This window comes from Sapajus apella, unplaced genomic scaffold (assembly GCF_009761245.1).
Source record: "Sapajus apella isolate SASKATOON/1434 unplaced genomic scaffold, GSC_monkey_1.0 scaffold169, whole genome shotgun sequence".
NCBI classification, from domain to species: domain Eukaryota; kingdom Metazoa; phylum Chordata; class Mammalia; order Primates; family Cebidae; genus Sapajus; species Sapajus apella.
The window spans coordinates 940,912-967,943 of record NW_022437109.1 but is presented as its reverse complement, the minus strand read 5'-3'; the positions used below and the strand labels follow the sequence as shown (position 1 = coordinate 967,943).

The 27,032-nt window shown below is 48.1% G+C and overlaps 4 protein-coding genes across 9 annotated transcripts in view; 3 read left to right on the top strand and 1 right to left on the bottom strand.

Moving 5' to 3' along the window:
- Nucleotides 1-10: 10 nt before the first annotated feature.
- On the top strand, nucleotides 11-3,303 carry CUNH1orf56 (chromosome unknown C1orf56 homolog). The gene is made up of 2 exons (XM_032267411.1): nucleotides 11-1,193; nucleotides 2,336-3,303. Exons 1-2 carry the CDS (start codon nucleotides 189-191, stop codon nucleotides 2,354-2,356), a joined length of 1,026 nt encoding a protein of 341 aa, XP_032123302.1. The 5' UTR covers nucleotides 11-188; the 3' UTR covers nucleotides 2,357-3,303.
- On the bottom strand, nucleotides 2,895-11,735 carry CDC42SE1 (CDC42 small effector 1). Its single transcript, XM_032267415.1, has 5 exons — nucleotides 11,592-11,735; nucleotides 8,198-8,487; nucleotides 7,540-7,650; nucleotides 6,135-6,225; nucleotides 2,895-5,221 (listed from the first exon to the last, which is right to left on the bottom strand). Exons 2-4 carry the CDS (start codon nucleotides 8,249-8,251, stop codon nucleotides 6,151-6,153), a joined length of 240 nt encoding a protein of 79 aa, XP_032123306.1. The 5' UTR covers nucleotides 8,252-8,487; nucleotides 11,592-11,735; the 3' UTR covers nucleotides 2,895-5,221; nucleotides 6,135-6,150.
- MLLT11 (MLLT11 transcription factor 7 cofactor) lies at nucleotides 11,521-19,212 on the top strand. The gene is made up of 2 exons (XM_032267414.1): nucleotides 11,521-12,657; nucleotides 17,940-19,212. Exon 2 carries the CDS (start codon nucleotides 17,946-17,948, stop codon nucleotides 18,216-18,218), a length of 273 nt encoding a protein of 90 aa, XP_032123305.1. The 5' UTR covers nucleotides 11,521-12,657; nucleotides 17,940-17,945; the 3' UTR covers nucleotides 18,219-19,212.
- Nucleotides 19,213-20,835: 1,623 nt separating this feature from the next.
- Nucleotides 20,836-27,032, top strand: part of GABPB2 (GA binding protein transcription factor subunit beta 2) — a 47,701-nt gene continuing 41,504 nt past the window's right edge. For 2 of the 6 annotated variants that reach the window (XM_032267409.1, XM_032267406.1), the window contains exon 1: nucleotides 20,841-21,612. The gene's annotated coding sequence lies outside the window, so the exon portion shown is untranslated. Of the gene's footprint in view, nucleotides 21,613-27,032 lie in introns of all 6 variants that reach the window. The other 4 variants (XM_032267410.1, XM_032267405.1, XM_032267407.1 and 1 more) reach the window with 3 other exon arrangements.

Here is a 27,032-nt window from a genome sequence, read left to right as displayed (position 1 = left end):
TTTAATTTAGTCCCTGCGGCTGCAGGAGCAATCCTGCGTGGCGCGCGCCGCTGCGCGTCGAACCCCGCCCCCTTCCCCGCGGGCTTCGGTTCAAACGACCCGGTGGGTCGAGAGCGGAAGGGAGGGAGCGAAGGTAGCAGGCAGGACTTGCCTCACTGGCCTCCCTCCCAACCCCAAGAGCCCAGCCCATGGTCCCCGCCGCCGGCGCGCTGCTCTGGGCCCTGCTGCTGAGTCTGGGTCCCCGGGCGGCGGGGGCCCAAGGCCTGACCCAGACTCCGACCACAAGGCAGCAGGTGAGCTTACGCCTGGGGGGCCCCATGACCCGCCGCTACCGGAGCACCGCCCGGACCGGTCTCCCCCGAAAGACAAGGATAATCCTAGAGGACGAAAACGATGCCATGGCCAACGCCGACCGCCTGGCTGGCCCGGCGGCTGCCGAGCTCTTGGCCTCCACAGTGTTCACAGGCCTTAACCGGTTGTCCTCCAACAACGAGGAGGATGGGTCTTTGGAAGAGGGGGTTGTGATTAGTGCCGGAAAGGATAACACCAGCAGAGCGCTTCCCGGTACGACTCCCAGTACAGCGGGGAGTTCCAGCACGATATTCGTAGCCAATAGTCAGGAGCCCGAAATCAGGCTGACCACGAGCCTGCCGCGCTCCACCTGGAGGTCTACTGGGGACCTGCCAGGCTCGGAGCCCACCCTGAGCCAGTGGTCCACAGCCGGGTCCACCCCGAGCCGGTGGCCGTCACCCTCGCCCACAGCCACAGCCATGCCCCCTCCTGAGGATCTGCAGTTGGTGCTCATGCCCTGGGGCCCGTGGCACTGCCACTGCAAGTCGGGCACCATGAGCCGGACCCGGTCTGGGAAGCTGCACGGCCTTTCCGGGCGCCTTCGAGTTGGGGCTCTGAGCCAACTCCGCACGGAGCACAAGCCCTGCACCTACCAGCAATGTCCCTGCAACCGACTTCGGGAAGAGTGCCCCCTGGACACAAGTCTCTGTACTGACACCAACTGTGCCTCTCAGAGCACTACCAGGACCACCGTTACCTCCCCGCCCACCATCCACCTCAGAAGCAGTCCCAGCCTGCCACCCACCAGCCCCTGCCCAGCCCTGGCTTTTTGGAAACAGGTCAGGATTGGCCTGGAGGATATTTGGAATAGCCTCTCTTCAGTGTTCACAGAGATGCAACCAGTAAGTGTTTAGTGATGAGCCAGGATCTTGGCTGATGGATCTGAAAAGTCCTGATATCTAAAACCCGGTTGCTAAGCCAGCCAGTTTTGCTTACATGAACTGTTACTGACTTACCCGGTTATTGATTCATAACATGCATTGGTTATTCATGTTATTGTTGGTCATTGATTCTACTTATTATTTATTGAGCAACTACTGATTGGTCATTAGGTAAAATGTCTTACTGCACATTACGTGATTATTGACCAAATAGTTAAGATTGGAAATACTGGCCAGGCGCAGTAGCTCACGCCTGTGATCCCAGCACTCTGGGAGACTGAGGCCGGTGGATCACCTGAGGTCAGGAGTTCAAGACCAGCCTGGTCAACATAGTGAAACCCTGTCTCTACTAAAAATACAAAAAATTAGCTGGGTGTGGTGGCACACAACTGTAGTTCCAACTACTCGGGAGGCTGAGGCAGGAGAATCACTTGAATCCAGGAGGCGGAGGTTGCAGTGAGCCGAGATCACACCATTGCTCTCCAGCCTTGGCAACAAGAGTGAAACTCCATCTCAGGGGGGAAAAAAAAGGAAAAAGGGAAAAAAAGGAATTTATTTTAATTTAGCCTCCCGAGTAGCTGAACTACAGGCATGTGCCACCACGCCCGGCTTTTTTTTTTTTTTTTTTGTCAAACCTGGTTTAAATCTTGTGGCTCTGCCACTTACTAGCTTTGTAAACCTGTTTCTTCATCTGAAAAGCAGGAATAATACTTCATAGGGTGTGAAGATTGATTGAGGTAAAGCGCACATAGTAAGATCTCAGATTTTGGCTGTTGTTACTGTGAAGCTGTATTAGTTAACTATTGACCCTCGTCAGCACTAGCATCCGGGAGAACTGTCCTCTGCATTACCACGAATTCCCAAAGGTTCTGGTTGACTTGTTACAGATGACAGGACTTTGGGGAAGGAAAGGCGATAAACAAAGCATATACTTGGTCATTTTGTTTTTTTCCTCCTTGTGTAGCCAGTACCACTACTGATACAAAAATAAGTGGGGGCGGGGGGCAGTAAGGTTGAGATGGGTTTGTGGGAGGGGGAGATGAAGCAAGGAAAAGAATATAGATGTGGTTGTAATTTCCCTTTTTCTCTTTTTCCTTACCCAGATAGACAGAAACCAGAGGTAATGGCCACTTCATCCACAGAGGAGGTGTCAGCATGTCAACCTCTCTTGCCCTTTCAATCCTAGCACCCACTAGATATTTTGAGTACAGAAAACAAAACTGGAAAATACATTGTTTGGTCTTGTGGTTTTTTTTTTTTTTTTTTTTTTCACAGAGGTACCTGAGGGAGGAGAGACAAAAATCTCTTCATCCCTAAGACTGAACTGTGTAATTAGCAGCCTCTGCCTTGTTTCTACTCCCTGTCTCTTAGGATAAAATGTTGATAATGCTCATTTTCCTCATTTCCAACATTGTTTTAAAACAAGTACTTCTTTTACAGACTTGAAAAATCTCAAATAAACGCTAAGAAAAGGGAGTAGGAAGAACAAGGAGCCGAGCCCTTGAAAGATGGCAGTGGTCTGGCTTTCATAATGCTTAGCCCTCTCTCCTCAAAAGGGCAATGTTGGTATAAAATTCCATCTCAGCCACTTTTGAGGTATTATCTTCATCAGCCATATCCATCCTTTAATCCAGCACACGCCTGCAATGATTACTCTGCAACTATTTTGCTTAAATTTTTTATTTGAAAAATGTATTTAAAAGTCCAACAACTTTTTAATATAAATTATGACTCTCAAACCCATTCCCATCACTTTATTAGCGATGGTAGCATACATATTAGAGAAGGTAGCTAAAGGCAAGAGAGCACCAAAGGAAAAAGACTGTGTCCAAAGAAGAGGTATTAGAATGAGGCTGAATGAATCCAGAGATTCCAGGAGTCTCCAGTCTTTCTACCTATCCTGTTAACCCTCTAGATCTCTAGTGTAACACTCAGGCTACTGAGCTATTTTAGGGCAACAAGTTGGGTTACTTTCAGAGCAACTAGCTTGACTAGAACTGAGAGTAAACTGGGAATGTATGACCAATCTTAGACCCTGAAAAATGGCAGAAAATACATGGAAATTTGAGGGAAAAAAATAGAACCTCAGTCACTGTTCTGTAGGTGGAAGCACACTGAATGGGTGGTGGAATTGGCAGAATGGATACCAGTTCCTACATTCCTGAACCCACTACCATAAAACAGGATGTTTCCTGTCACAAAGCTAATGAGACCCCAGCCTTCTTGTCTCAGAGCAGGAAGGAGCTCATCTGTCTTGTTCTGCCTTCCTAATTACCCTGGAAGGGCCAGAACGAACACCTGAGAATACTGAAAGTGCCTAAAGACCCCTGCTCCTGCGTTGTTTTCCCATCTAAAGCCGACTCTTCAGCTGGGGGGCAGTGGGACCTGGTCTTCAGACAAAACTCCCTGAGTCTAATGTGTGTCGTCTAGGACTAGGGCACAGAAATAGGGCTTAAAATTTGGCGAGGATAAGGAGTGTATCTACTGCTTCTGTCTCCCCTTTCCCCAGTCCTACCATACCCTGTTCATGTCTCTACACTGCAGGAACCACTTCTCCAGAGTGGGAGAACGGAGGAGCTTGGTACCTGTCCATAGCGACATGCGAGCACAAGCAAAACACTGAATAGAGAATTGTTTGGAGATTATGTGCAGCTCTATTGAACCTAATTTATATGGGGTCCTAGTTCATCCATGGCTCAGGCTTAAGATGAGTAACATGATGAGGGTAGCGTGCCAAGCAGAAATCACTTAAGAGAAAAACATCTTGACTTTAGAGCTGTGGTTCTCAAATGGAGGTGATTTTGCCCCCTAGGAGAAATTTGGCAACGTATAGAGACATTTTTGGTTGTCATAACTACGGTGGGCCAGGGATGCTGCTAAACACCCTGTAATGATGTAATGCACAAAACAGGAAACAGGTCTCCCTTACAAAGAACTCTTCAACCCAAAATGTCAAAGGCATCTTGGTTGTGAAACCTTGTTCTAGAGCCTCTCCCTGCTCCCGTGCTGTGAGGATCTTCAGACTCCTAAACTCACAGATGGTTGTTTTCAACCTATTTATCTTACCATCCTCAATGATCAGAAGTCCACCTTGAGACATAACTCCTAGTTCTGCCACCTTGTGGGTTTCTCTCCAGACCCCTCTTCCTCCTCTCACCCGGGCCAGCAGGGAGGTGGGCAGAGGGCAGGACAGATGCCCCAAGACTTAAATGGAATGTCACCACGTGAAGAGCTCCCTCTTAACTCTTACTCTGTGGGAAACAATAAGGTTCCTAATAGGGATAGAGTTAAGGGCAGAGGCAACAGCAGGGTGGGGATAATTAAGAGAACCTGAATTAAAGTTTTAATATTTTTAAAAAGAAAAGTTGCCGGGAAGCTAGTCAACAGAAACAGAGGATTAAAGGCCTAATTAGAGAATGAGACACTGGTATTAACGGAGAGATATTGAGGGGCTGTGAGCTTAAGGTCTGAAATCTAAAGATACAGAGTGGAAAAGGGAGTAGGCACCCCCACCAGCCCTTGCTTGACATCTGCATTAGTTCATTCCAGGAGGAAAGAGAAGGGCAGGGAGGTAGGGAGCTTCTCAGCAAAGCCAGCTTCAGCTTTGATAATCTCCTCCACCTACCCTATTTAAGGAATTCCAGGTTCAGAGTTTAAAAACAGGTAGCTACCAGACCATCATCCAGGAGACAGGAACTCATTCCAGGTTCCTAGAGAACTCCTATCTCAGATCTGAGGGTGTCCAGGGCTTCAGCTGAGCTCCTCTGGCTAACCAGTAGTCACTTGGTCAGTCCTGCTGCCTTGACCCCATCTCCAGGAGGGGCTATAGCCAGAGGGAGTAGAGGGAGTCCAGCCCCCAAACCTTGTGAGGCACTGTTAGGCAGATAGGGAAAAGAGGGGCCCTTAGATCACTGGTTCAAGGAGGGACCTGGTGGGGGCAGCATTTCTTCTGGGCTGGACACAGAATGGGGGTTTCAAGATGGCAGAACCTAAAATTAAAAAAAAGAAAAAGTTTTTCTTAAAGATGATTAGCCTTATAGAAAACCAAGGCTTTAGGAAGAAGGCACCACCTAGTACACTGTGTTCTTCACACTTCTGTCTGTACAACACCCTCTTGGTCTTTCTATATCCGACTTTTTTTTTTCTTTTCTTTTTTTTGAGACGGAGTCTTGCTCTGTCGCCCAGGATGGAGGGCAGTGGAACGATCTCGGCTCACTGTAACCTCCCCTTCCCAGGTTCAAGTGATTTTTGTGCCTCAGCTGCCAGAGTAACTGGGATTACATGCATGTGCCATCATGCCCAACTAATTTTTGTGTTTTTAGTAGAGACAGGGTTTCACCATGTTTGCCAGGCTGGTCTCAAACTCCTGACCTCAAGTCATCTGCTCACTTCGGCCTCCCAAAGTGCTGGGATTACAGGTGTGAGCCACCGCACCCGGCCTAGATCCTACATGCTTGAATCTTCCCTTCTAATTCCTCCCTTCCTCCCATTCCTTTTTTGTTTTTTATTTATTTTTTGAGGCAGAGTCTCATTCTGTCTCACACGCTGGAGTGCAGTGGTGTGACCTTAGCTCGCTGTAACCTCTGCCTCACAGGTTCAAGCGATTCTCATGCCTCAGCCTTCTAAATAGCTGGGACTACAGGTGCACACCACTGTGCCCAGCTAATTTTTGTATTTTTTGGTAGAGATAGGGTTTTGTATCATTGGCCAGTCTGGTCTTGAACTCCTGGCCTCAAGTGATCCACGCACCTCAGCCTCCCAAAGTGCTGAGATTACAGGCGTGAGCCACTGTGCCTGGCCACACCTCCCATTCTTGCGTGAGAAGATCAGGGCTCTGAGTCAGGGTATCAGATTGTATTGTTATGGGGGTGAGGTGTTGGGTTGGTTCCTCTAATCACTCACCATTCCATTATTGGAGCTATAAGCCCCTAGAATTGCTCCATGGCCTATCTCGGTTTCCCTTGGATCTCATCTGCTCCTGAACTGCACCTGTCTGTGAAAAAACAGATGTGAGACACCTTCCTAAGTCTTCATATCCCACAGTAAGAATTCTATTTCGTGCCCTCCAGGGAAGAGGTTGATGCCATCTCCTTGACAATAGCAGCTGCCTACTAACCGCCATTCCTCCTAGGGGAGTCTCAATGTCTCCTTTCACACTAGCCTTCATGAGGATGAGGTAAAATGGATTTTTTACTAATAACATTCCCTCACAATGGATTCTCCCCTATATATATGAGTTTCAGGATCAAGGACCCATTTCCCTTATTTTGGGAACAGAATTACATCTTAGACATTATTTAGGACAAAGGTACTCAGCTTTTTCCCTGTCCCAACACTCCTAACCATATATATATATATATATATATATATATATACACATACATATACTGTAGTACCAAGATAGCTGGGTTTTTTTTGCTTTTTGAGAAGGAGTCTTGCTCTGTTTCTCAGGCTGGAGTGCAATGGCGGTCTCGGCTTACTGCAACCTCCACCTCCCAGGTTCAAGCGATTCTCCTGCCTCAGCTTCCTGAGTAGCTGGGACTACAGGCACCCGCCACCATGCCTAGCTAATTTTTGTAATTTTAGTAGAGACGGGATTTCACCATGTTGGCCAGGCTAGTCTCACACTCCTGACCTCGTGATCTCCCCACCTTGGCTTCCCAAAGTGCTGAGATTACAGGTGTGAGCCACCATGCCCAGCTGAGATAGCAGTTTTTTTTTTTTTGAGACAGAGTCTCGCTCTGTCCCCAGGCTGGAGTGCAGTGGGGTGATCTCAGTTCACTGCAACCTCTGCCTCCTGGGTTCAAGTGATTCTCCTGCCTTAGCCTCCCAAACAACTGGGACTACAGGCGTGCACCACCACGCCCAGCTAATTTTTGTATTTTTAGTAGAGACAGGGTTTCACCATGTTGGCCAGGCTGGTGTCGATCTCGTCTCATGATCCGCCCGCCTCGGCCTCCCAAAGTGCTGGGATTACAGGCAGGAGCCACCAAGCCTGGCCAAGATAGCAGTTCTTAATTAGGAGAAGAGAGGATTAGAGTTTTTGGAAAAAGTCCTCCCACTATTAAGATATATATATTCCCTACCCCAGTGAAGAACAATTTGCTAAGTTGTAAAGATGAGAGAACCTAAGCCCAGACACCTAAAATGCCAGGTCTCGAGTGTCCACAACTGGTGACCAGGACTAGAATCCCAGGTTTTTACTTCCCCATTGAGTATTTTCATATGTCCCTAGCTTGAACTTTCAAAAAGAGGGAACAGTTATAGACCTCACCCCCGTATCAACCTCTCCCCATTCCCTTGTTACCATGGCAAGTCCATCTCCGGCTCCCATCTCCCCAGAGCCAATGTGAGTCAGGTGGACAAAATTCATTGGTTCCCCAATCATGGTCCGGTCAATCCGTCTTCTCTTCTTCTTCTGCTTGGAGAAGATAAGGAGTCATGTCTGAAGGCCCCTCCTCCGGTCAGCATGGAGGAAAGGAAAAGAGTCTTGAAAACCACTAAAAAGCTAAGGGCCTGGTGGGAAGAGGGGATGTGGCATTGTAACAGGGAGATCATAGGGCCTGAAAGGCAAAGCTGGAACAACGTCAGCGCACAGAAGCCACAGACCAGGGTGGTGAGGGCAGTGACCTGCAGAGTTAACACTGGACGACGAAAGGACATGTCAAAGTCACCGCTGACTGATGACGAAACAATGGGGGAGAGTGGCAGGTATGCAGCTTTACCCACAAACCCCGCCCAGCTCAGAATGGACAGAACAGGAGATAACAGCTATGACTATTCACTTATTCCATCACCCAGTCCCCTTTGTTCCACATACACAGCTGCCTGACCACAGAAGCTCCTGAGAGAGGAAGGCAAGAAGTGTGCTTTTTAGATGGCAGAGCCTAGATGGTGTGGCTACCTCACCCACCGCACACGGTAACTGACTGCTCTTGGGTTAGGGTGGGGGTGGGGAGACTCACCGGCTGGGGTTTCTCTACCACACAGCAGCCCAGTTTGTGCCAAAATTCACTCATGTTCCCTGATGGTTCCAGCTTCACTCCTCTGTCTGAGGCCCCAGAGGGCTCTTGCTCTGGTGTTTGGACAGCCCACTCCTCTCTCTCCCCAGAGGTTCACTCAGCTGGATGGGTCCAGAGAAAGTGGCTTGGAAGCCTTAACTGAGCAGTGAAGGTCAGTGTCTGAGACCCGGAGAGATGAACAGGACCAGGTGGGCAGGCAGGCACAAGGTTATGTCTTCCTCAGACTTGGAACCCTGGATTAGAAGAAAGTAAAAAGAAAGATCAGTGAGAAATCTCTCCCTCCCCTAATCCTTGAGAAACCTCCTTATGAGCCTGTTTCTTGCCAGTGCTCCCTGAGAGGCCCTAGGCCTATACACCAACACTCATGTGCCCAAAGAGTAAGAACCTCAGTTTGACTCTAAGAAAAAGGAACAGAACCAAAAGGACACCAAGGGGTTAAGGAGCAGTGGCTGGCGGTACCAAGGGAGAGGAAGGGGGCTAGAAGCACTTAGAGTTAAGAGGATGGGCAAGGACCAAAGGACAGTGGCAGAAATTAGCAAAGTTGGGGTGCTACAAGCTCCAGCTCCCTTCTCTCTGGGTTTAGGGCTGAAGGGGAGGGGCACTTAAGTGACTCTGAAGAGGAAATAGTGGTTTTTTGTTCTCACAAACAAGGTCTCCACCCTGTCCCTCCCTTTTTTCTTACCTTGCCCTCAGCACCTATATTTTCTTTGAGAATAGGCGAGGCCTGGACCACTGAGGTCCTAGGAGACTAACTGTGGCAGGCTGGACCTCAGGAAAGACTTTCAACAATGAGGAATTTCTTTCCCCTCTGTTTGCTACCCTGTTCCTTCTACTTTCCCTCCAGTAAAATCCAACCCCTCCCAGAAGCTAGTCAGCAGTTCCTTTATTACTTGACCTTGAGATCCTTCCTGAAGGCTGTGTACACTCTGTTTATCTGTGTTCTGTATCACTGCACTCCTGTGTGTACACCTCTGTTTGCACGTACGTGGCATGGCCCTATCTCCACGTGTGTCCTCTATAGATCTTCTGGGTACAGGTTGTAGGTACATGTGCCGGGTATCTTCTGCCTCATGAGGAATATTTTCCCCACCCACCACATGTCCTATCTGCCACTCTGCTCTGCCTCACACCCTGTAGGATCCAGGCTCCCTTCCAGCTGGGACCTATTCTCTCCTCCCTCCTCACCAATTCCACCCTCAAGCTTCATCGGCCAACCAGACACAGGGAACTTCCTCCCTTCCCACTACCACCAGCCAGGGGAGGGCACATCTGGGTTTCTTCTTAGACTCATGGCATTTCCCCAGTCCTATAGTACAGACAACCTCAAAGATTCCAAAAAGGGCAGTTTCAAAAATATGACACTTTAACATGAATAGGAATCTCCCTTTCTTGCAGGCTGGGAACCTTGATGCTCTGGCACCCTAGACTGATTTAAAAACAAGAGATAGTGGGGTGCAGCAGCATGTGCCTGTCATCCCAGCTACTGGGGAGGCTGAGGAAGGAGGATCGCCCGATCCCAGGAGTTGGAGGCTACAGTGAGCCATGTTTGCACCACAGCAGTCCAGCCTGGGAGACAGGGAAAGATCCTGTCTCAAATACAAAACAAAAAAACCCACACACACAAAAAGGAAAGGTGTTTTTGTTTTTTTTAAACAGTGTTGAGATGAGATCACACAAACACTCAAATGCAGCTTCAGGGGGAGGGAAGCATCCAGGAGGCTGGACTTTCTCTTACTTCCCTTCCCACCACTGGAAGGGAGGAGTAATCAGAAGGAGCGGAAGCTAAAACACAGCTGCCCAGAGAGAGGAGCTGTGGTCAGTGGGACGTCAGTCAGTCCTAGGGTTTGTCCTGATGGTGGTGGTGGCAGGTGGAAAATGAAGAATTAGAGGAAATTCCCAACACCAGCAGACAGGCGGTGCTGAGACTGGACCTCCCTCAACATCCCCACCCTGCTCAAAGCTGAGGGACAGAGGTGGACAGTGCTGGGAGGAAAGAGGAGAAGGGGGGGGGAGGAGAAGGAGAGAGGGAAAGGGGCAGTGGAGAGAACAAGGCCATTTCTGTTTCTTTTCCAGGGACCTGACCAGAGCTGGGTGGAGGGAAAGCGTGCGTGGGGGACTTGGCATGAAATGACCAATGATGAGAAGTGACCAGGAAATTCCATTCCCTAGGACGTTAGGGTCTCTGAAACTTGCGGTTGGGGTCAGAGTGTGAAGAAGACAGGTCAGGGTGAATGTGATGGTGGCGCAGGGCAGGGGGAATGGAAAAAAAGCCAGAAAAGGAAGTAAAGCCATTGGCGTCCACTCTTTACAGCAGCCAGACAAGAGTGGGTTGAGGGAAAATGAAGTCCTGAGCTGGCCAGCCCAGGCGGAGGAGCCACCTGAATCCAACCCCACAGTGAATGGGAAGGGGCTGAGAAAACAGGGGGGATGAGGGTTAGATCCCGTCCTGAGGGCCAGGTGGCGCTCAGAGCTGCGCCTCTCCGACGGGAAGAGTGAAACATGGAACCGGGAAAGACACCCCCCTCCCCCACCAAAGTCACACTAGGACTTGAGGGGCTCAAAGCTGTTGGGAGGTGAGCAGAAGGGATGGGAAAGAGGTGCCAGGAAGGAAGGATGTACGGAGCTAGTTCTCTGGTCCTGTTCTGGCCCCAAACCGGTTCTCCCGGTCCCACCGCCTCTGGCCCTAAGGCCTCCAACCCGCGGCCTGACAAGCCCTCACATGAAGCAGCTGGAGAGAAAGAAAGAATCGAGGGAATGGAATGGGAAGTTCTGGCTAGAAGCCCGGGGCGGCAGCTGGTCCCTGTGTAGGACCCCTAGACATGGAGGGCTGCTGAGGGGCTCTGGAGAAGCGGAGTGGACCCCATATTTCAGCCAAGTGACAGGCCCAGCACCAACTCTACCCGTCCCCAGGAAAGGTTTTCTGGGGGCTTAATTAAGAGGAAACAGACCTAGGCCCTAAGCCTCCCCTCCCCAAACATATTCAATCACGCAGACTCCATATCTGTCTCCCCCCACAACCCAACTCTACCCAGAAGTTCCCTGCTCTTCCCAACCCTGAACCGGATTGGGACCTCTCTGGAAATCTTTCGGACCCTCTCCCTCCCACCTCCCCCAACATTCCAGTTCCTTCTTTCCCTTCTACTCTTCAGCGGCCTCAGGCTGCGCACCCCGGGAGCGTGGATGAGGACGGCCGCCCCGGGCGCGCACCCCTTTCCCACCGCCCCTGCATCTCTGCAGCCCCGGACACTCGCCTCCCCCACCCCCCGCATCCGGTGCGTCCCCGCCTGGCCCTGCCGGCGCGGCGGGCGGGCCGGGGGGACCAACTGCACGGCCTCACTTGCTTTTCTCCGGCATCCAGACGTCCAGCTACAGCTGGTGGGGGTGAGGGGCTCTCCTCCGTGCCCGCCAGTGTGGGCTTCCCCGGCCGGCTCCGCGGCACAGTGGGGGAGCCGAGGACGAGCCGGCAGAGGTGGGGCCGGCTGAGGGCGGAAGCGGCGGCGACGCGATTACGAAACCCGTCCGGCTCTGAGCCGAGCGCACTGCTCCCCCCTGGACTGCGGAGGCACTGCACTGTGCGGGGCGTGGGAGGGGGCGTCTGCAGCCCCCAAAGGCCGCCGCCCCTGCGGGGCGAGCCGGAGAATGGACACCTCGAGGAAGCCCTGGCACCCAAGCGGGGGCCCCTGGAATCGCACGTTCCCTTTTAGCGCCAGGCATTTTGGGGCAAAACGAAGGGAGCCCCCCAAACCTCCAGACCTAGCCAAGTTCAGAGATAAGCAGAAGCACGCCCACCCGCCCATCTCTTAAACTCTACCCCAAGTGGAATAGGACCAGGTTTATTTAGCCATTGTGAGGGTAGAGAGGCGAGTCAGGAGGAGCAGGGATTGGGAGAAGAGGTGGAAAAATTTTCTGATTCTTAAAAATACCTTGTAACCTAAAGTCCTTAAACTGTGGAGGAAAGGAATACTCCTTTCCCTTGTTTTCTAGAGTTAAGATTTCAAATCCATAAATTAGAGGCCCTAAAATTAGAGAGCAATTAGCTGCTCATTCATTCCACCCCCAGTCAGCACGGGGGTGCTGGAAGAGATCAGGAATAATAGTGCAGACCAATGAGCCTACGGAGATGCTTCAATTCTCTCTGCTTCCCTCAACTGTTCTGGAACCTATCGTTTGAATTAGCCGAGTCAGGCAGGAGGGGGCGGGGATCCTTCCGCCCTTCTTAGGAGGGGCTGCATTGCAGGGGGAGAGTGAGCAGACAGACTCAGTCACTGAAGAGGGAAAGGGAGTGAGAAGACAAAGCCGTCCAAGCCCCAACAGCTTTGTGTTTCTCCAGCCCGGCGCAGACCCCCGAGCCCCCGAGGCACTCCCTCCATCTTTGGAACACGCCGGTAATTGATTGATAACAGGTAAACCAAACTGAGGGAGGGGGGCAGGGGGCTTCAAAGATAGAAGCGCGGCTGCTTCTGGTTAGGTTGGAGACCCCACATAAGGTGGGGGACAGCTGAAGAGGAGAGAAGGGGGCGCTGTGAACAATGGATAGTAATTTCTTCACAGCATCCATGCCTTGTTATCTTGTACAGACCATTAATTTCTAACCATCTACATGTAGTTATTTCTCTGTACCTACCTCCTTATTTCAAGTGTCCTTTTCTATAACTTACTATCCTGTGTATTTAACATTTTCAGTCTACTTATCTTCCTTTGCAAGCTATAATTTGTTCTACCAGCTATTTAATGAATCTTTAGTCCTACTGTATCTCTCTGGCCTCTACTTCCCTATACTTGCAATTTTTTTTCTATCGTGTTCTATGTGTCTCTGTAAGAGGGAATTTGGGAGGGAGTTATATGGGATAATGTTGAGTATAATTCTGACCTTTCTTTGGACAATCTCCTTCTCTTCACCTCAAACCTTTGCTCCAAAGAAAGAGGCAGCCTAGGGTAGGAAAGGTGGGAGCCTCTGTGTTGGAGAACTGCCTGATTTCACAGTGAAATCTATATAGCTCACAGGAGCTTGGTGTGGGGACAGATTCTGGAAAAGAATCATTATTTGCAGCTCGGTGGAATAGGTGGGGGAATGCTAACAGGAAAATCCAAGCTGTGAGTGAGACACACATTATGAGATGCCAGAGAGCTTCTACTCCCCTCTGCCACCACCACCACCACCACCTTGTCCTTCCCCCTTCCCCATGGTGGCAGCATGACACAGCAAGGCCCTGTTGAGTAGGCCTTGGATACCCACAAAGGGTCTGGAAAAAGGATATTTGGGCGTGTCTGTGTGGCTCCAGAGACACTACATTTCTAATCTATGTATTTGCTAATCATGTATCTCTAAGAATAGAGTGATATTTAGAAATTGCCTTTGCCCGAAATACCTGGATAATTTTAAATGAAGGATAGTGGGAACATTTATTGAGCATATATTGTGGTAGAAGGCACTGTCAAACCCTTTACCTGATAGATGTAAAGATAGTTGAAGTAGGGGTGGAGAGCATCTGTGGAGGGGAAGGGGAAGCTAGCCAAAAAGGGACCTTTTCCAAAACTGGGAGTATTTGATAATTAAATCCATACTATATTAAATCAAAAATTTTATTACTATTTACATAAGTGAATAGTATTTTAACTTCTATTTTCTGTGTAGTCTTACTTTATATTCTTGACTTGATTTTAATGCCACGTAGGCTTGCATGCATGTCTTTCATGAATGTATTTGGTACCCTGTGTACATGTCTCTGGGTAAATGATATAGAGATTTTAGGCCTTTTAATATTTCATAAAATTTCCTTTAACTTTTTAAATTGCAAGATAGCTCTACCAAACACTTAGGGACTATTTGAGCAGGTTTTTTCTCAGATTCTAGCTTGCTCTCCACTGCCTTTTGCTTTTCCCCATTCAGATCACAGTGACAGGAACAATCACCTAACCCACAGAATATCTATTCTTCAGTAACTAAGAATTCTTTTAAGTTTTGAGAATACTGGTATATGGTTATATAAAGCTGTTGGCAACTGTCCATGTACAACACAAAAAGGGATCCAACTGGGAATTATGAGACCTGGATTCTATACAAACTGGCTGGAAGTTTTCCCAAGTCATTAATTTCTAAGATGTCTTCTAGTGTTAAAATTCTACAGTTTCCCTCCCCATCCCATGATTCTATTTTTTAAAGAGCCTATAATGTGCCCTGCATTATACTAAGCTCATTCTGGAGAAGACCTGTCAGGGAGGAGATAAAACATAAGCCAGGTAGCTGGGGAAATAACTGGTAACAGTAAGAATTCCTGTAGGTAACAGTACTGACTTCTAGGGTATGCTTCTTAGGATCTCTGTAGTCCCAGATTTAAGCAGAGGGTGGTTGGTTAATGGATACAATCATTTTTTTGTAGCTCTCTTTCTGTGCACGTCTCTGCAAAGTACTATGGAGATGATCAGAGTTGAGTATCATAGGATGATGACCTCACCTTTCCAACATGCTCCCCCACCCTGCTCCAATCCCTGCATCACCCTCCTTCTAAGCAGCTTCTCTGCTGAGTAATGCTCAGTTCCCAGGGTTTATTTTGGAACTTAAAGTAAGAAGAAAAAGAACAACTCAGAATTCACTTTTAACATTAAAAACATCCTAGCCTACCCACTCTCCATTCCTGAAGCCCCCACACTCTCACACTTCACTGTGTTCTAGATCAACGCTTTCTTCTTCTGCCTTAGTACAGTCATTTCACATTATATTGGAGCATTTTGGTACCTATTTAAGGCCATTATATAGAGGTCCCAGTTCTGGTGAGACCTAATAGAGTGTGTTGGAGAAAGGCCTTTTGAAACCTGAGGTTCTGTTTTTTGTTTTGTTTTGTTTTTTGAGATGGAGGCTCATTCTGTCGCCCAGGCTGGAGTGCAGTGGTGTGATCTCAGCTCACTACAACCTCCACCTCCTTGGTTCAAGCAGTTCTCCTGCCTCAGCCTCCTGAGTAGCTGGGACTGCAAGCACCTGCCACCACTCCCGGCTAACTTTTTGTATTTTTAGTAGAGATGGGGTTTTACCGTGTTAGCTAGGATGGTCTCGATGTCCTGACCTTGTGATCTGCCCGCCTCAGCCTCCCAAAGTGCTGGGATTACAGGCGTGAGCCACCGCACTTGGCCTGGGGTTCTGTTTTTGGAGGTGGTAGAATGTTCTTTCTGCTCCTTTGGGAACATTTCAACTAATGCTTCTTGACCCTTGGCTAGTGAGCAGCAGGGTGGAGGCTGCAGGCAGCTGTAATAGACATATAATATCCGTCAGGGTGTGGGTAGGAGTAGAGAAAGTGACAGATCCATTAACGCATGGAAGAGTATCTGATTCCATTAAGGGACCTTCTTCCAATCTGAACTTTACTTCCTTACCTGGAATTTCCAATCCATTTGCATATCATCAGAATACTTGAGCATTGAGAGCAGAGAAAAGAGACCCTGTTACAGGGTACAACATAGGAACATTCTTTTAGCACCTGGGTTTTGTTCTGAAGGAGAGGTAGGCTAGAAATAAATAGATTATTATTATTATTATTATTATTTTTGAGACAGAGTCTCACTCTTATTGCCCAGGCTGGAGTGCAATGGCACAATCTTGGCTCACTGCAACCTTCGCCTCCCAGGTTCAAGTAATTCTTCTGCCTCAGCCTCCTGATCTGCTGGGATTACAGGCACATGCCAGCACACCCAGCTAATTTCTGGTATTTTTAGTAGAGACAGGGTTTCACTATGTTGACCAGGCTGATCTTGAACTCCTGACCTCAGGCAATCCACTCACCATAGTCTCCCAAAGTGCTGGGATTACAGGTGTAAGCAACCGTGCCCGGCTGAGAGAAATAGATTATTAAGGCTTACCTATGGGCTAGTATATGGGAAAGGCAAAGTATTCATAGTGAGATAAAGTTAATCAGGAGCCTTGAATGTCTTTGTGTACAAAGCCCAGCACCTGTGTACAGAGAAAGTAGACTGATTTTTACCCTTGTGGAAACTTCTAGTTTGTTGAAGGCAATAAGGCCATCCCTGTACATAAAATACATTAACAGTGATCTGTAATCACAAACTGATGGAGTTAGGTAAAACTCTACAGGGTGGTGAGGGAGATGCTGGAGGAAATACAGTAGATGAAGCTGAGTAAGTTTAAGGAAGTTACCCTGGAAAAGGTGAGTTTATAGTAGGGTTTAGAAGGCAAGAAGGAAAATAGAAAGCAGAAAAGTCATGGAAGGCCTTTTCACACATACCATGACCTATTAAACCAAAGTCAGAAGAAAGTCAAATATTTGTAAATATAATAGGAGTTTGGGGCTGGGCGTGGTGGCTCACGCCTGTAATCCCAGCACTTTGGGAGGCCGAGGCAAGCAGATCACCTGAGGCTGGGAGTTTGACACCAGCCTGACCAACATGGAGAAACCTCCATCTCTACTAAAAATACAAAATTAGTCGGGCGTGGTGGCGCATGTCTGTAATCCCAGCTACTCGGGAGGCTGAGGCAGGAGAATTGCTTGAACCCAGGAGGTGGAGGTTGTGGTGAGCCAAGACTGCACCATTGCACTCCAGCCTGGGCAACAAGATGGAAACTCCGTTTCAAAAAAAAAAAAGGAATCTGGGCTAGGGGAACAGGGATCCTCTATAGAATTGAATAGAGTTTGTTTGTTTTTTTAAAGACAGGGTCTCACTCTGTTGCCCAGGGTGGAATGCAGTGGCACAATCTCAGCCCACTGGAACCTTTGCTTCCTAGGCTCAAGTGATTCTCCCACTCAGCCTCCCAAGTAGCTAGGGCTATAGGCACGCCCTACCATGCTATGCCCAGCTAATTTTTTTGTAGAGATGGAGTTTCGCTATGTTGCCCAGGCAGGTCTGGAACTCCTGGTCTGAAGCCACCCTCCTGCCTTAGCTTCCCAAAGTGCTGGGAATACAGGCGTAAGCCACTGAGCCCTTGAATGGAGTCCTGAAATGTGGAAAGTTTTTTTGTTTTTTTTTTTAGACAGAGTCTCGCTCTGTTGCCCAGGCTGACTGCAATCTCCCCCGGCTGGATTCCAGCAGTTCTCATGCCTCAGCATCTCTAGTAGCTGGCACTACAGGCATGAGCCACCACGCCTGGCTAATTTTTTGTATTTTTAGTGGAGACAGAGAATTTCCCCATGTTGGATAGGCCGGTCTCGAGCTCCTGGCCTCATGATCCACCCACTTGGCCTCCCAAAGTGCTGGGATCACAGGCATGAGCCACTGCACCTGGCTGAAAAGTGGAAAGTATTTTAAGGTGGAGAATGGAGAGTTAAGCAAGACAGGAATGAACGTAACTATAACAGAGGCTATACACTGCTAGGAAGAATGGGCTAGATTTTGGAAGGCCTTGAAAATCAGACCCAGTGTGGATTTGATGCAATAGACAGTAAATAAGTCATTCTAAGATGGGAAGAAATTTAGGAAATAGTAGAAACTCATAATAAAGGAAGGGTTTCTGAAGCTTGTCCAAGGGAATTTGGATTATCTCCAGAGGCAATTGGGGATGTTAAGTTTCTTTTTTTTTTCTCCCCAAATTCCTTTTCACTGGTAGGCTTAGAGAATGTACAATTTTAATAGAAAAAAAGAAATTGCTTTTTACCGGTACGAGGAGTATCTAAGCAAGGAAAGGCCATAGGCCACAAATAAGTTGCTGGAGCATGAAGACTGACAAGTGGTTTCTTTCTAGGAAGCTATGAGGGACCCTGTGAGCAGCCAGTATAGCTCCTTTCTTTTCTGGAGGATGCCCATCCCAGAACTGGATCTGTCGGAGCTGGAAGGCCTGGGTCTGTCAGATACATCCACGTACAAGATCAAGGACAGCAGCGCTGACGAAATGATCGGGCAAGCAACTGGAGCAAAGCAGGAGAAAAACCCTGAAGGTGATGCCCTCCTTGAGTACAGCACCTTCAACTTCTGGAGAGCTCCCATTGCCAGCATCCACTCCTTCGAATCGGACTTGCTCTAAGGCCAAGACTTCTCTCTCCCACCACCTTGCCCTCATTGTCTTTCCTCTCAAGCCCCTTCCTTTCCACTCCTTTCCCATTTTAATCTTGTTCTCTATTGTGTTGGTGGTGCTGATGAATCTGCCAGAGTTGAGTTGTATGTATGTATTTATTTATCTATCTACTCCATTTCTCTTAAAAGCCCTCAAGTCATAAAGTAAATGGTTCAAGCAATGGGGTACTGGGTCACAGGGATTCCTCCTTTTCCCCCCAAATATTAACTCCAGAAACTAGGCCTGATTGTGGATACCTGAGAGTAGTATAGTAGTGCAAAATGGAAGACTGATTTTTTACTCCATTTTAATCAGCTTCAGAGATTGCTTAAACCTTCCTAATTTCCTGCTCCAGGCCAGTAACCACAAATATTTCTTCAAGGAGGGATGAAAACCTCGGAAGTTTTAATTTGAGATTATCTGCTATGAAACAGTATTTCTAAAAGGCTAAGGTGATAAGTCTCTTCTTTTTTGATCCTGCTTTCTTGTAATATATTTCCTCAGAGAAATCAAAGGGGTAGTTAGAAGTATAAAACAAGAGAAATAATACATTATGGAAAATGAAAATAGGGAAAATAATTGAATCATTTTAGAAGTAGCTAATTTCTTTTCACAAGAGTGTCCCTTCTTCAGGCCTACTCACTTTACAACTTTGCTCCTGTGGGTTGAAAACTCTAGCTAAAGAAAGATACCAAATCTTAATATGCATTCTTGCTATTATGATAGTTTTTAAGGTTTCAATTCAATCTTCCGAACTGCATAAGTCCTTAGTATTTTAGCCTTACCTCCTGCATTTGCAATATGTAATACTGATCAGTGGGCAAAGTTCTTCACCTGCACTGAGACACTGAAATGAACAATTACATTCTGACTCTACATCTTGTCCTCAATCCTTCCAAAATTATTGTTGCCGATTTGTGCTGCCATTTACTCATTTATTTAATAAAGACATTCAATCCCAGGACTGGAGTCTAGTTTTTTTCTCTCTTCACAAGGGAAGCCGTAGAAATCTGAGAAATTAGCCTTGGTTTCACATTCAGCTTATACATTTTATTTATTTTGAGACAGGGTTCTGCTGTGTCACCTAGGCTGGAATGCAGTGGTGTGATCATGGCTCACTGCAACCTCCACCCGCCAGGGTCAAGGGATCCTCCCACCTCAGCATCCCAAGTAGCTGGGATTACAGCTGCCCGCCACCATGCCTGGCTAATTTTTGTATTTCTCATAGACACAGGGTTTTGCCATGTTAGCCAGGCTGGTCTGGAACTCCTGACCTCAGGTGATCTGCCCGCCTTGGCCTCCCAAAGTGCTAGGATTAAAGGCATGAGCCACCACACCTGGCCTCATTTTATCTTTCTATAATAATATTCAACTTATAGGAAGAATAATTTGAATAGCATTTAGACATTAAATGGTGAACTTCAAATTGAACAGATAAATAACGAAAGGGCAAAATCAACTTAAAATCAGAAAAGTAGTTACGGAGACAACTACAACCACTCTTCTGCCTGACCACTGACTACCAACATATTTCAGGTAATAATTCTCCTAGGTGCCTAAGAAGATAAACTAATTCACGTTATCTGCTTAACTGTTAGGTTTTGTGTGTGTACTCTATGAAAGGCACTGAGCCAAACTGAATGTAAACGGGAATCAGACCAGACTCCAACTCTCAAGAGAAACTGTGAATACCAATATGGATAGGATAGCATTGGGCAGAGTACCGTAAATAAGAATGACATTATCTAGAGAAGTCCCCAAGAGGGAGATAAAAATATAAATCTGGCCGGGTGCGGTGGCTCACACCTGTAATCCCAGCACTTTGGGAGGCCCTTAAGAGGGAGGATCACGAGGTCAAGAAATAGAGATCATCCTGGCCAACATAGTGAAACCCCGTCTCTAATAAAAATACAAAAATTAGCCGGGTGTGGTGGCAGGCACCTGTAGTCCCAGCTACTTGGGAGGCTGAGGTAGGAGAATTGCTTGAACCCAAGAGGTAGAGGTTGCAATGAACCAAGATCATGCCACTGCATTCCAGCATGGCGACAGAGCAAGACTTCATCTCAAAAAAAAGAAAAAAAAATACAAATCCTCCCCTCAAGACCATGAAAAGCCCACATCTAAAGATGGTCCCAGTCTAATGAAGTACGGGGCCAGGAAGGATAAGTAGTGCGTCCTTTTCTATTCACTGAGTTTTGAAGGGCTCCTTCAGAGTCCTTCGGTCATGGCAATTGGTGGGTGGAAACAGGTATCAACTGTTTGGTTAATAAAATGACTAAATGGATTTGCAAACTCCTGCCCCATCCTCTTGCAGCCCTCCAAAAAGGAATGACTCGGTGGGTGCGGTGGCTCACGCCGGTAATCCCAGCACTTTGGGAGGCCGAGGCGGGCAGATGACTTGAGGTCAGGGGTTCGAGACCAGCCTGGCCAACATAGTGAAACCCCGTCTCTACCAAAAATCCAAAAAATAGCCCAGCGTAGTGGTGGCGGACGCCTGCAATCCCAGCTGCTGGGGAGGCTGAGGCTGGACACGGGAGGTGGAGATTGCAGCGAGCCGAGATTGAGCCACTGCACTCCAGCCTAGGCGACGAAACGAGACTCCGTCTCAAAAAAAAAAAAAAAAAAGAAAGAAATGACCCAGTTATTTGTTTCACTGTTCGCACTGACAGCTTGGCTCTGGGGGCCTTACATTCGGGCAGTAACTGGAAAAATGTGTCCATCAGGCACAGAACCGAATTCACGAGCAAAGCCAGGAACGTCCCAAACAGCTGCACCCGAGATTAGGATAAGGAAGCGAGGCTGTCATGTCAACCTAAGCCTGGCCGCCCCGGAGCCCCGCAGAAGCAGCCAAGAGGTAAGACGCAAACTGCAGGACTGATGCACAATCTGAGTCTCCCTCTGCGGTTCGTCAACTTTTAGGAGCAAACACCAACGCCGGGCTCCGTCCCCTGCTGGAACTATTCAGACGCGCAAGACACGTAACCAGCAATCCTCCGCCCCGTTAAATAGTCCTGCCGAGGATGCCTCGGGGACGCTCTTTTCCACCACAGAAGTCCCTCGACAGACAGGCGATGAGCCTCGGGGATGCATCATCTTTCTGTCCGAATGGGAGTACGGGTTTTCTGATCATTTTCCCTTCACAGATTCCTCCGCCAGAACTCTTAGTCGCGGCGTCTTCTCTTCCGGGTCCGCCATTTTGTCGCCTCCGTTTCTCCACGAGGGGGGGTTAAAGGCCCCCAAAACATGAATACATGAAAAGAGCAAAAAGTAACCGTCCTTGACAGGGAGCCTTAACTAGAGAAGGATACGGGACTAAACTGGCGGGCTCCGTGGAAGTGCGGCCGGCAGCGTCCCGGACAAGGAGGTGAGGGGGAAGAAGAGACGTGTGGACTCCGGGGGGTGTCAGGGCTGGAAAGGAAAGTGCCGTGAGAAGTCGCACTGCTTCCCAGTCAACCTCCGACTTCTGGGTGCTGACCGAGCGGCGCCCCGTCGCCGAAGCAGGGGCAGCTGGGGGATGGGGACGGAGAGGAAGGGGATGTTGTCGGGAGGAAGGGGAGGGGACTGGAAGGAGGTGAAGAAGGGGGTGGGTGTAAGACCTGGGGCTGGGGAGCTGGACCTAGGGAAGCCCTGGCCGCGGAGGTGACCACTAGGGGGCGGCGCGGAGCCGGGGCTGAGGCCTGTCCCCGAGACTGAGACTGGCTTCCTGCCCGAAATTGGTTTCGGTCTTTCAGACAGACATTAGTGTGAGGAATTGGAGGGTTTATGATAGAGGGGGAAACGGCGACTCTCATTCTCTGATCCTAATAATAACCTGAAAGATTGTTAGTGAACTTGGTAATCTGAATGAGAACAGTAAGGACCCCGCCTCTGCTGTTTTTTTTCTTTTTTTTTTTTTTTTCAAGACTTGAGTCTCGCCGGGTGCGGTGGCTCACGCCTGTAATCCCAGCACTTTGGGAGGCCGAGGCGGGTGGATCACGAGGTCGAGAGATCGAGACCATCCTGGTCAACATAGTGAAACCCCGTCTCTACTAAAAATACAAAAAATCAGCTGGGCGTGGTGGCGCGTGCCTGTAATCCCAGCTACTCAGGAGGCTGAGGCAGGAGAATTGCCTGAACCCAGGAGGCGGAGGTTGCGGTGAGCCGAGATCGCGCCATTGCACTCCAGCCTGGGCAACGAGCGAAACTCAGTCTCAAAAAAAAAAAAAAGACTGAGTCTCGCTCTGTCACCCAGGCTGGAGTGCATTGGCGCGAACTTGGCTTACTGCAACCTCCGCCTCCCGGGTTCAAGCGATTCTTCTGCCTCAGCCTCCCGAGTAGTTGGGGTTACAGGCGCGTACCCGGCTGATTTTATTTTTTATTTTTAGTAGAGACAGGGTTTCGCCGTGTAAGCCAGTATGGTCTCGATCTCCTGACCTCATGATCCGCCCACCTCAGCCTCCCAAAGAGCTGGGATTACAGGTGTGAGCCACGGCGCCCGGACAATTTTTGTATTTTTTTAGTAGAGACGGGTTTCACCATGTTGGCCAAGCTGGTCTCGAACTCCTGACCTTAGGTGATCCACCTGCCTTGACCTTCCGAAGTGCTGGGATTATAGGCACTGCTCCCGGCCTCAACTCTGCTTCTTTCAGCGTTGTTTGTGCAGCTGGCTGCCCAATGAGGACTTGAGCAATACAAAAAGAACCATGGATTCTTCCATTGCAATTCTTTCTGTTGGCTGTCTCCTATACTTCTGTGAGCCAGAGGTCATCCCATTCCTCTCCCTTTTCCCAAAAGGGGTTTCTCTCTAGGGGGTCCCCCCACCTCAGTGTCTAAGGACAAAGACAGTCTATGGCATGCTATCAACAATGTAACACAGTTTTGGCCACCCGGGACCATATTTTCATCTAATCACTTGGTCCACTCATTCCAGGAGAGATGTTCTTAGGCGTCTGTTTTCACACGTGCTTTGATGACAATAAGGATTAAACTGCTCCATCCAAATTCTTAAGAAAACAAAAGTAGGCCGGGCGCGGTGGCTCAAGCCTGTAATCCCAGCACTTTGGGAGGCCGAGGCGGGCGGATCACGAGGTCAAGAGATCGAGACCATCCTGGTCAACATGGTGAAACCCCGTCTCTATTAAAAATACAAAAAATTAGCTGGGCATGGTGGTGCGTGCCTGTAATCCCAGCTACTCAGGAAGCTGAGGCAGGAGAATTGCCTGAACCCAGGAGGCGGAGGTTGCGGTGAGCCGAGATCGCGCCATTGCACTCCAGCCTGGGTAACATTCGTGAAACTCCGTCTCAAAAAAAAAAAAAAAAAAAAAAAAAAAAAAAAAAAGAAAACAAAAGTAATTTCTCTTGGATAATAGAGTACTTTGTTATCAATATCAAGAGCGCAAGCACTTCATGAATTATTAAAACACACATTGAAAGGTTTTGTCCGGGCACCATGGCTCACGACTGTAATCCCAACATATTGGAAAGCTGAGGCAGCAGGATCCTCAGCTTGAGCCCAGGAGTTCTAAATCAGCCTGGGCAAAATAGGGAGACCCCCTGTCTCTACAGACAAAAAAAAAAAAAATGTTTTAATCGGTTGCTGTAGTGTCCACCAGTGGACCCAGCTACTCAGAAAGCTGAAGGGGAAGGCTTGCTTGAGCCCAAGAGGTCGAGGCTGCAGTGAGCTGTGATTGCACCACTGCATTCCAGCCTGGACCACAGAGTGAGGCCCTGTCTCTTTAAAAAACAAACAAACAGGCCCGCCATGGTGGCTCATGCCTGTAATCCCAGCATTCTGGGAGCCTGAGGTGGGTGAATCACATGAGGTCACGAGTTTGAGACCAGCCTGGCTAACATGGTGAAACCCTGTTTCTACTAAAAATACAAAAATTTAGCCAGGCGTGAAGGCACATGCCTGTAATCCCAGCTACTCCGGAGGCTAAGGCAGGAGAATCGCTTGAACCTGGTAGGTGGAGGTTGCAGTGAGCCCAGATCGAGCCATTGCACTCTAGCTTGGGCAACATGAGTGAAACTCCATCTCGAAAAAAAAAAAAAATCACTTTATCCAATCCCCTATTGACATATACTTAGGCTCTTTTCAATCTTTTGTTTGTTTGTTTGTTTGTTTTAATTTTTGTTTTTAGAGACAGGGTCTTACTCAGTCACCCAGGCTGGAGTGCAGTGACCATAGCTTATTGCAGCCTCGAACTCCTGGGCTCAAGTGATCCTCCTGCCTTAGGCTCCTGAATAAGTAGGACTACAGGTGTGGGCCACTATACCCTGCTAATTTTTTTATTTTTGTAGAGACAGAGTCGCTCTGTGTTGCCCAGGCTGGGCTTGAATTCCTGGCTTCAAGCAATCCTCCTGCTTTGGCCTCCCAAAGCACTGGAATTTATTTTATTCATCTCCAAAATCCTAGAAGGCAAGTGAGACAAATTTTGTTTCCTCAGTTTATGTGTAGGGAAAGTGGTGATATAGCCAGTAAGGAAGAATATTGTTAGCTATTTGTAATCAAGGAGTCAGGAGTGCCTAGACTGTTTTCTAGTTTATCAGGCTTCATCTGTTGTCTGGTAGATGGCCCACCAGACAAGTACTGACCATCTGCCAGCACCAGCATTGACTCTTCCCCTCAAAATATTCTGTGTGTGTGTGTGGTGGCACATGCCTGTAGTCGCAGCTACTTGGGAGGATGAGGCAGGAGAATCACTTGAACCCAGGAGGCAGAGATTGCAGCGAGCTGAGACTGCGCCACTGAACTCCAGCCTGTGGACAGAGTGAGACTCCACATCCAAAAAAAAAAAAAAAAAAATGGGAAAGTAAAGGAATAAAGAATGGCTACTCACTTGGGACTGCTGGTTGCCCCCCCCCTTTTTTTTTTTGAGACAGAGTTTCGCTCTTGTTAACCAGGCTGGAGTGCAATGGCGCGATCTCGGCTCATCGCAACCTCCGCCTCCTGGGTTCAGGCAATTCTCCTGCCTCAGCCTCCTGAGTAGCTGGGATTACAGGCACGCGCCACCATGCCCAGCTAATTTTTTGTATTTTTAGTAGAGACGGGGTTTCACCATGTTGACCAGGATGGTCTTGATCTCTTGACCTCGTGATCCACCCACCTCGGCCTCCCAAAGTGCTGGGATTACAGGTGTGAGCCACCGCGCCCGGCCTCTTTTTTTTTTTTGAGACGGAGTTTTGCTCTCGTTGCCCAGGATGGAGTGCAATGGCACCATCTTGGCTCACTGCAGCCTCTGCCTCCCGGGTTCAAGTGATTCCCCTCTCAGCCTCCCGAGTAGCTGGGATTACAGGTATATGCCACCACGCCCGGCTAATTTTTTGTATTTTTAGTAGAGACGGGGTTTCTCCTTGTTGGCCAGGCTGGTCTCAAAACTCCCGATCCCAGGTGATCCGCCCACCTTGGCCTCCCAAAGTGCTGGGACTATAGTCTGAGCCACCACACCTGGCCCTGGTTGTCCATTTTATGATTATTTCTTGATTATATGCTAAATAAGGGGTGGATTATTCGTTTGTCCTCTTTTTAGACCATATAGGGTAACTTCTGGACATTGCCATAACATTTGTAAACTCCATAGCATGGCACTGGTGGGAGTGTAGCACAAAGGACAATCAGGAGGTCACTCTTGTCACCATCTTGCTTTTGGTGGGTTTTAGACATCTTTCTTTACTGTGGCCTGTTTCATTAGCAAGATCTTTATGACCTTTATCTTGTGCTGACGTCCTATCTCATCCTGTGACTAAGAATGCTTTAACTGGCTGGATGCGGTGGCTCACACCTATAATTCCAGCACTTTGGGAGGCTGAGGTGGGTGTATCACTTGAGATCAGGAGTTCGAGACCAGCCTGGCCAACGTGGTGAAACTGTGTCTCTACTAAAAATACAAAAATTAGCCAGACAGTAGTGGCACGAGCATAATCCCAGCTACTTGGGAGGCTAAGGCAGAAGAATTGCTTGAGCCTGAGAGGCGGAGGTTGTGGTGAGCTGAGATTGTGCTACTGTACTCTAGTATGGGCGACAGAGTCAGACCTTGTCTCAAAAAAACAAAAAAAGAATGCCTTAACTTAATTGGAATGTAGCCCGGTAGGTCTCAGCCTTATTTCATCCAGCTCCTGTTCATGGTGGAGTTGCTCTGGTTCAAACACCTCTGACATGTCTCCCCTCCCTTTTATATGAGAACCGTTAATCCTAAGGGTTGTAAAGGGATAATGAACCATCTTCTGTAACTTTTTCAGGCTGAATAGGGGTGATGATATTCCTGCCTGACTTTTAGGTTCTCTTGTATTCAGGGTAGAGAGGTGCCCAGTCGGAAAGTATCGGTCTGGTGAGAGCTATTCATGACTGACAAAAGGTGATATCTGGAAGATTAAAAAGTGTTCAGTTTAAGAAAACATTCGGTAAGGTTATCCTGTATTCCTACACAAAGAGTACAACAGCAGTATACTCTACAACAGTAAAGCAAACTATCAAAACTATTCCAAGTAAACTAAATAAGATGGTTTTCCATGAACTGGGCGATTGTTGGAACCAAGCTGATTTAGGGTTACTAGCTGATTCCAATATGTACCCAGAATTAGAATATTGATCCAGATTTTTACATTACCCATCCTTTTGTTTCTTTTGAGCAACGGCCAGTGATCACTGGTTGGTTCACAAGAATAAGCAGGGTTAGTCTAAATTGCAGGAAAAAAAAAAAAAAAAAAACTGATGAGACTAGAATCTAATAACAGGTGTGCCATAGTTTGTGAAACATAATTTTTTTTACTCTCTCCAGTCTCCCTTTTTTTTTTTTTTGCCACGGG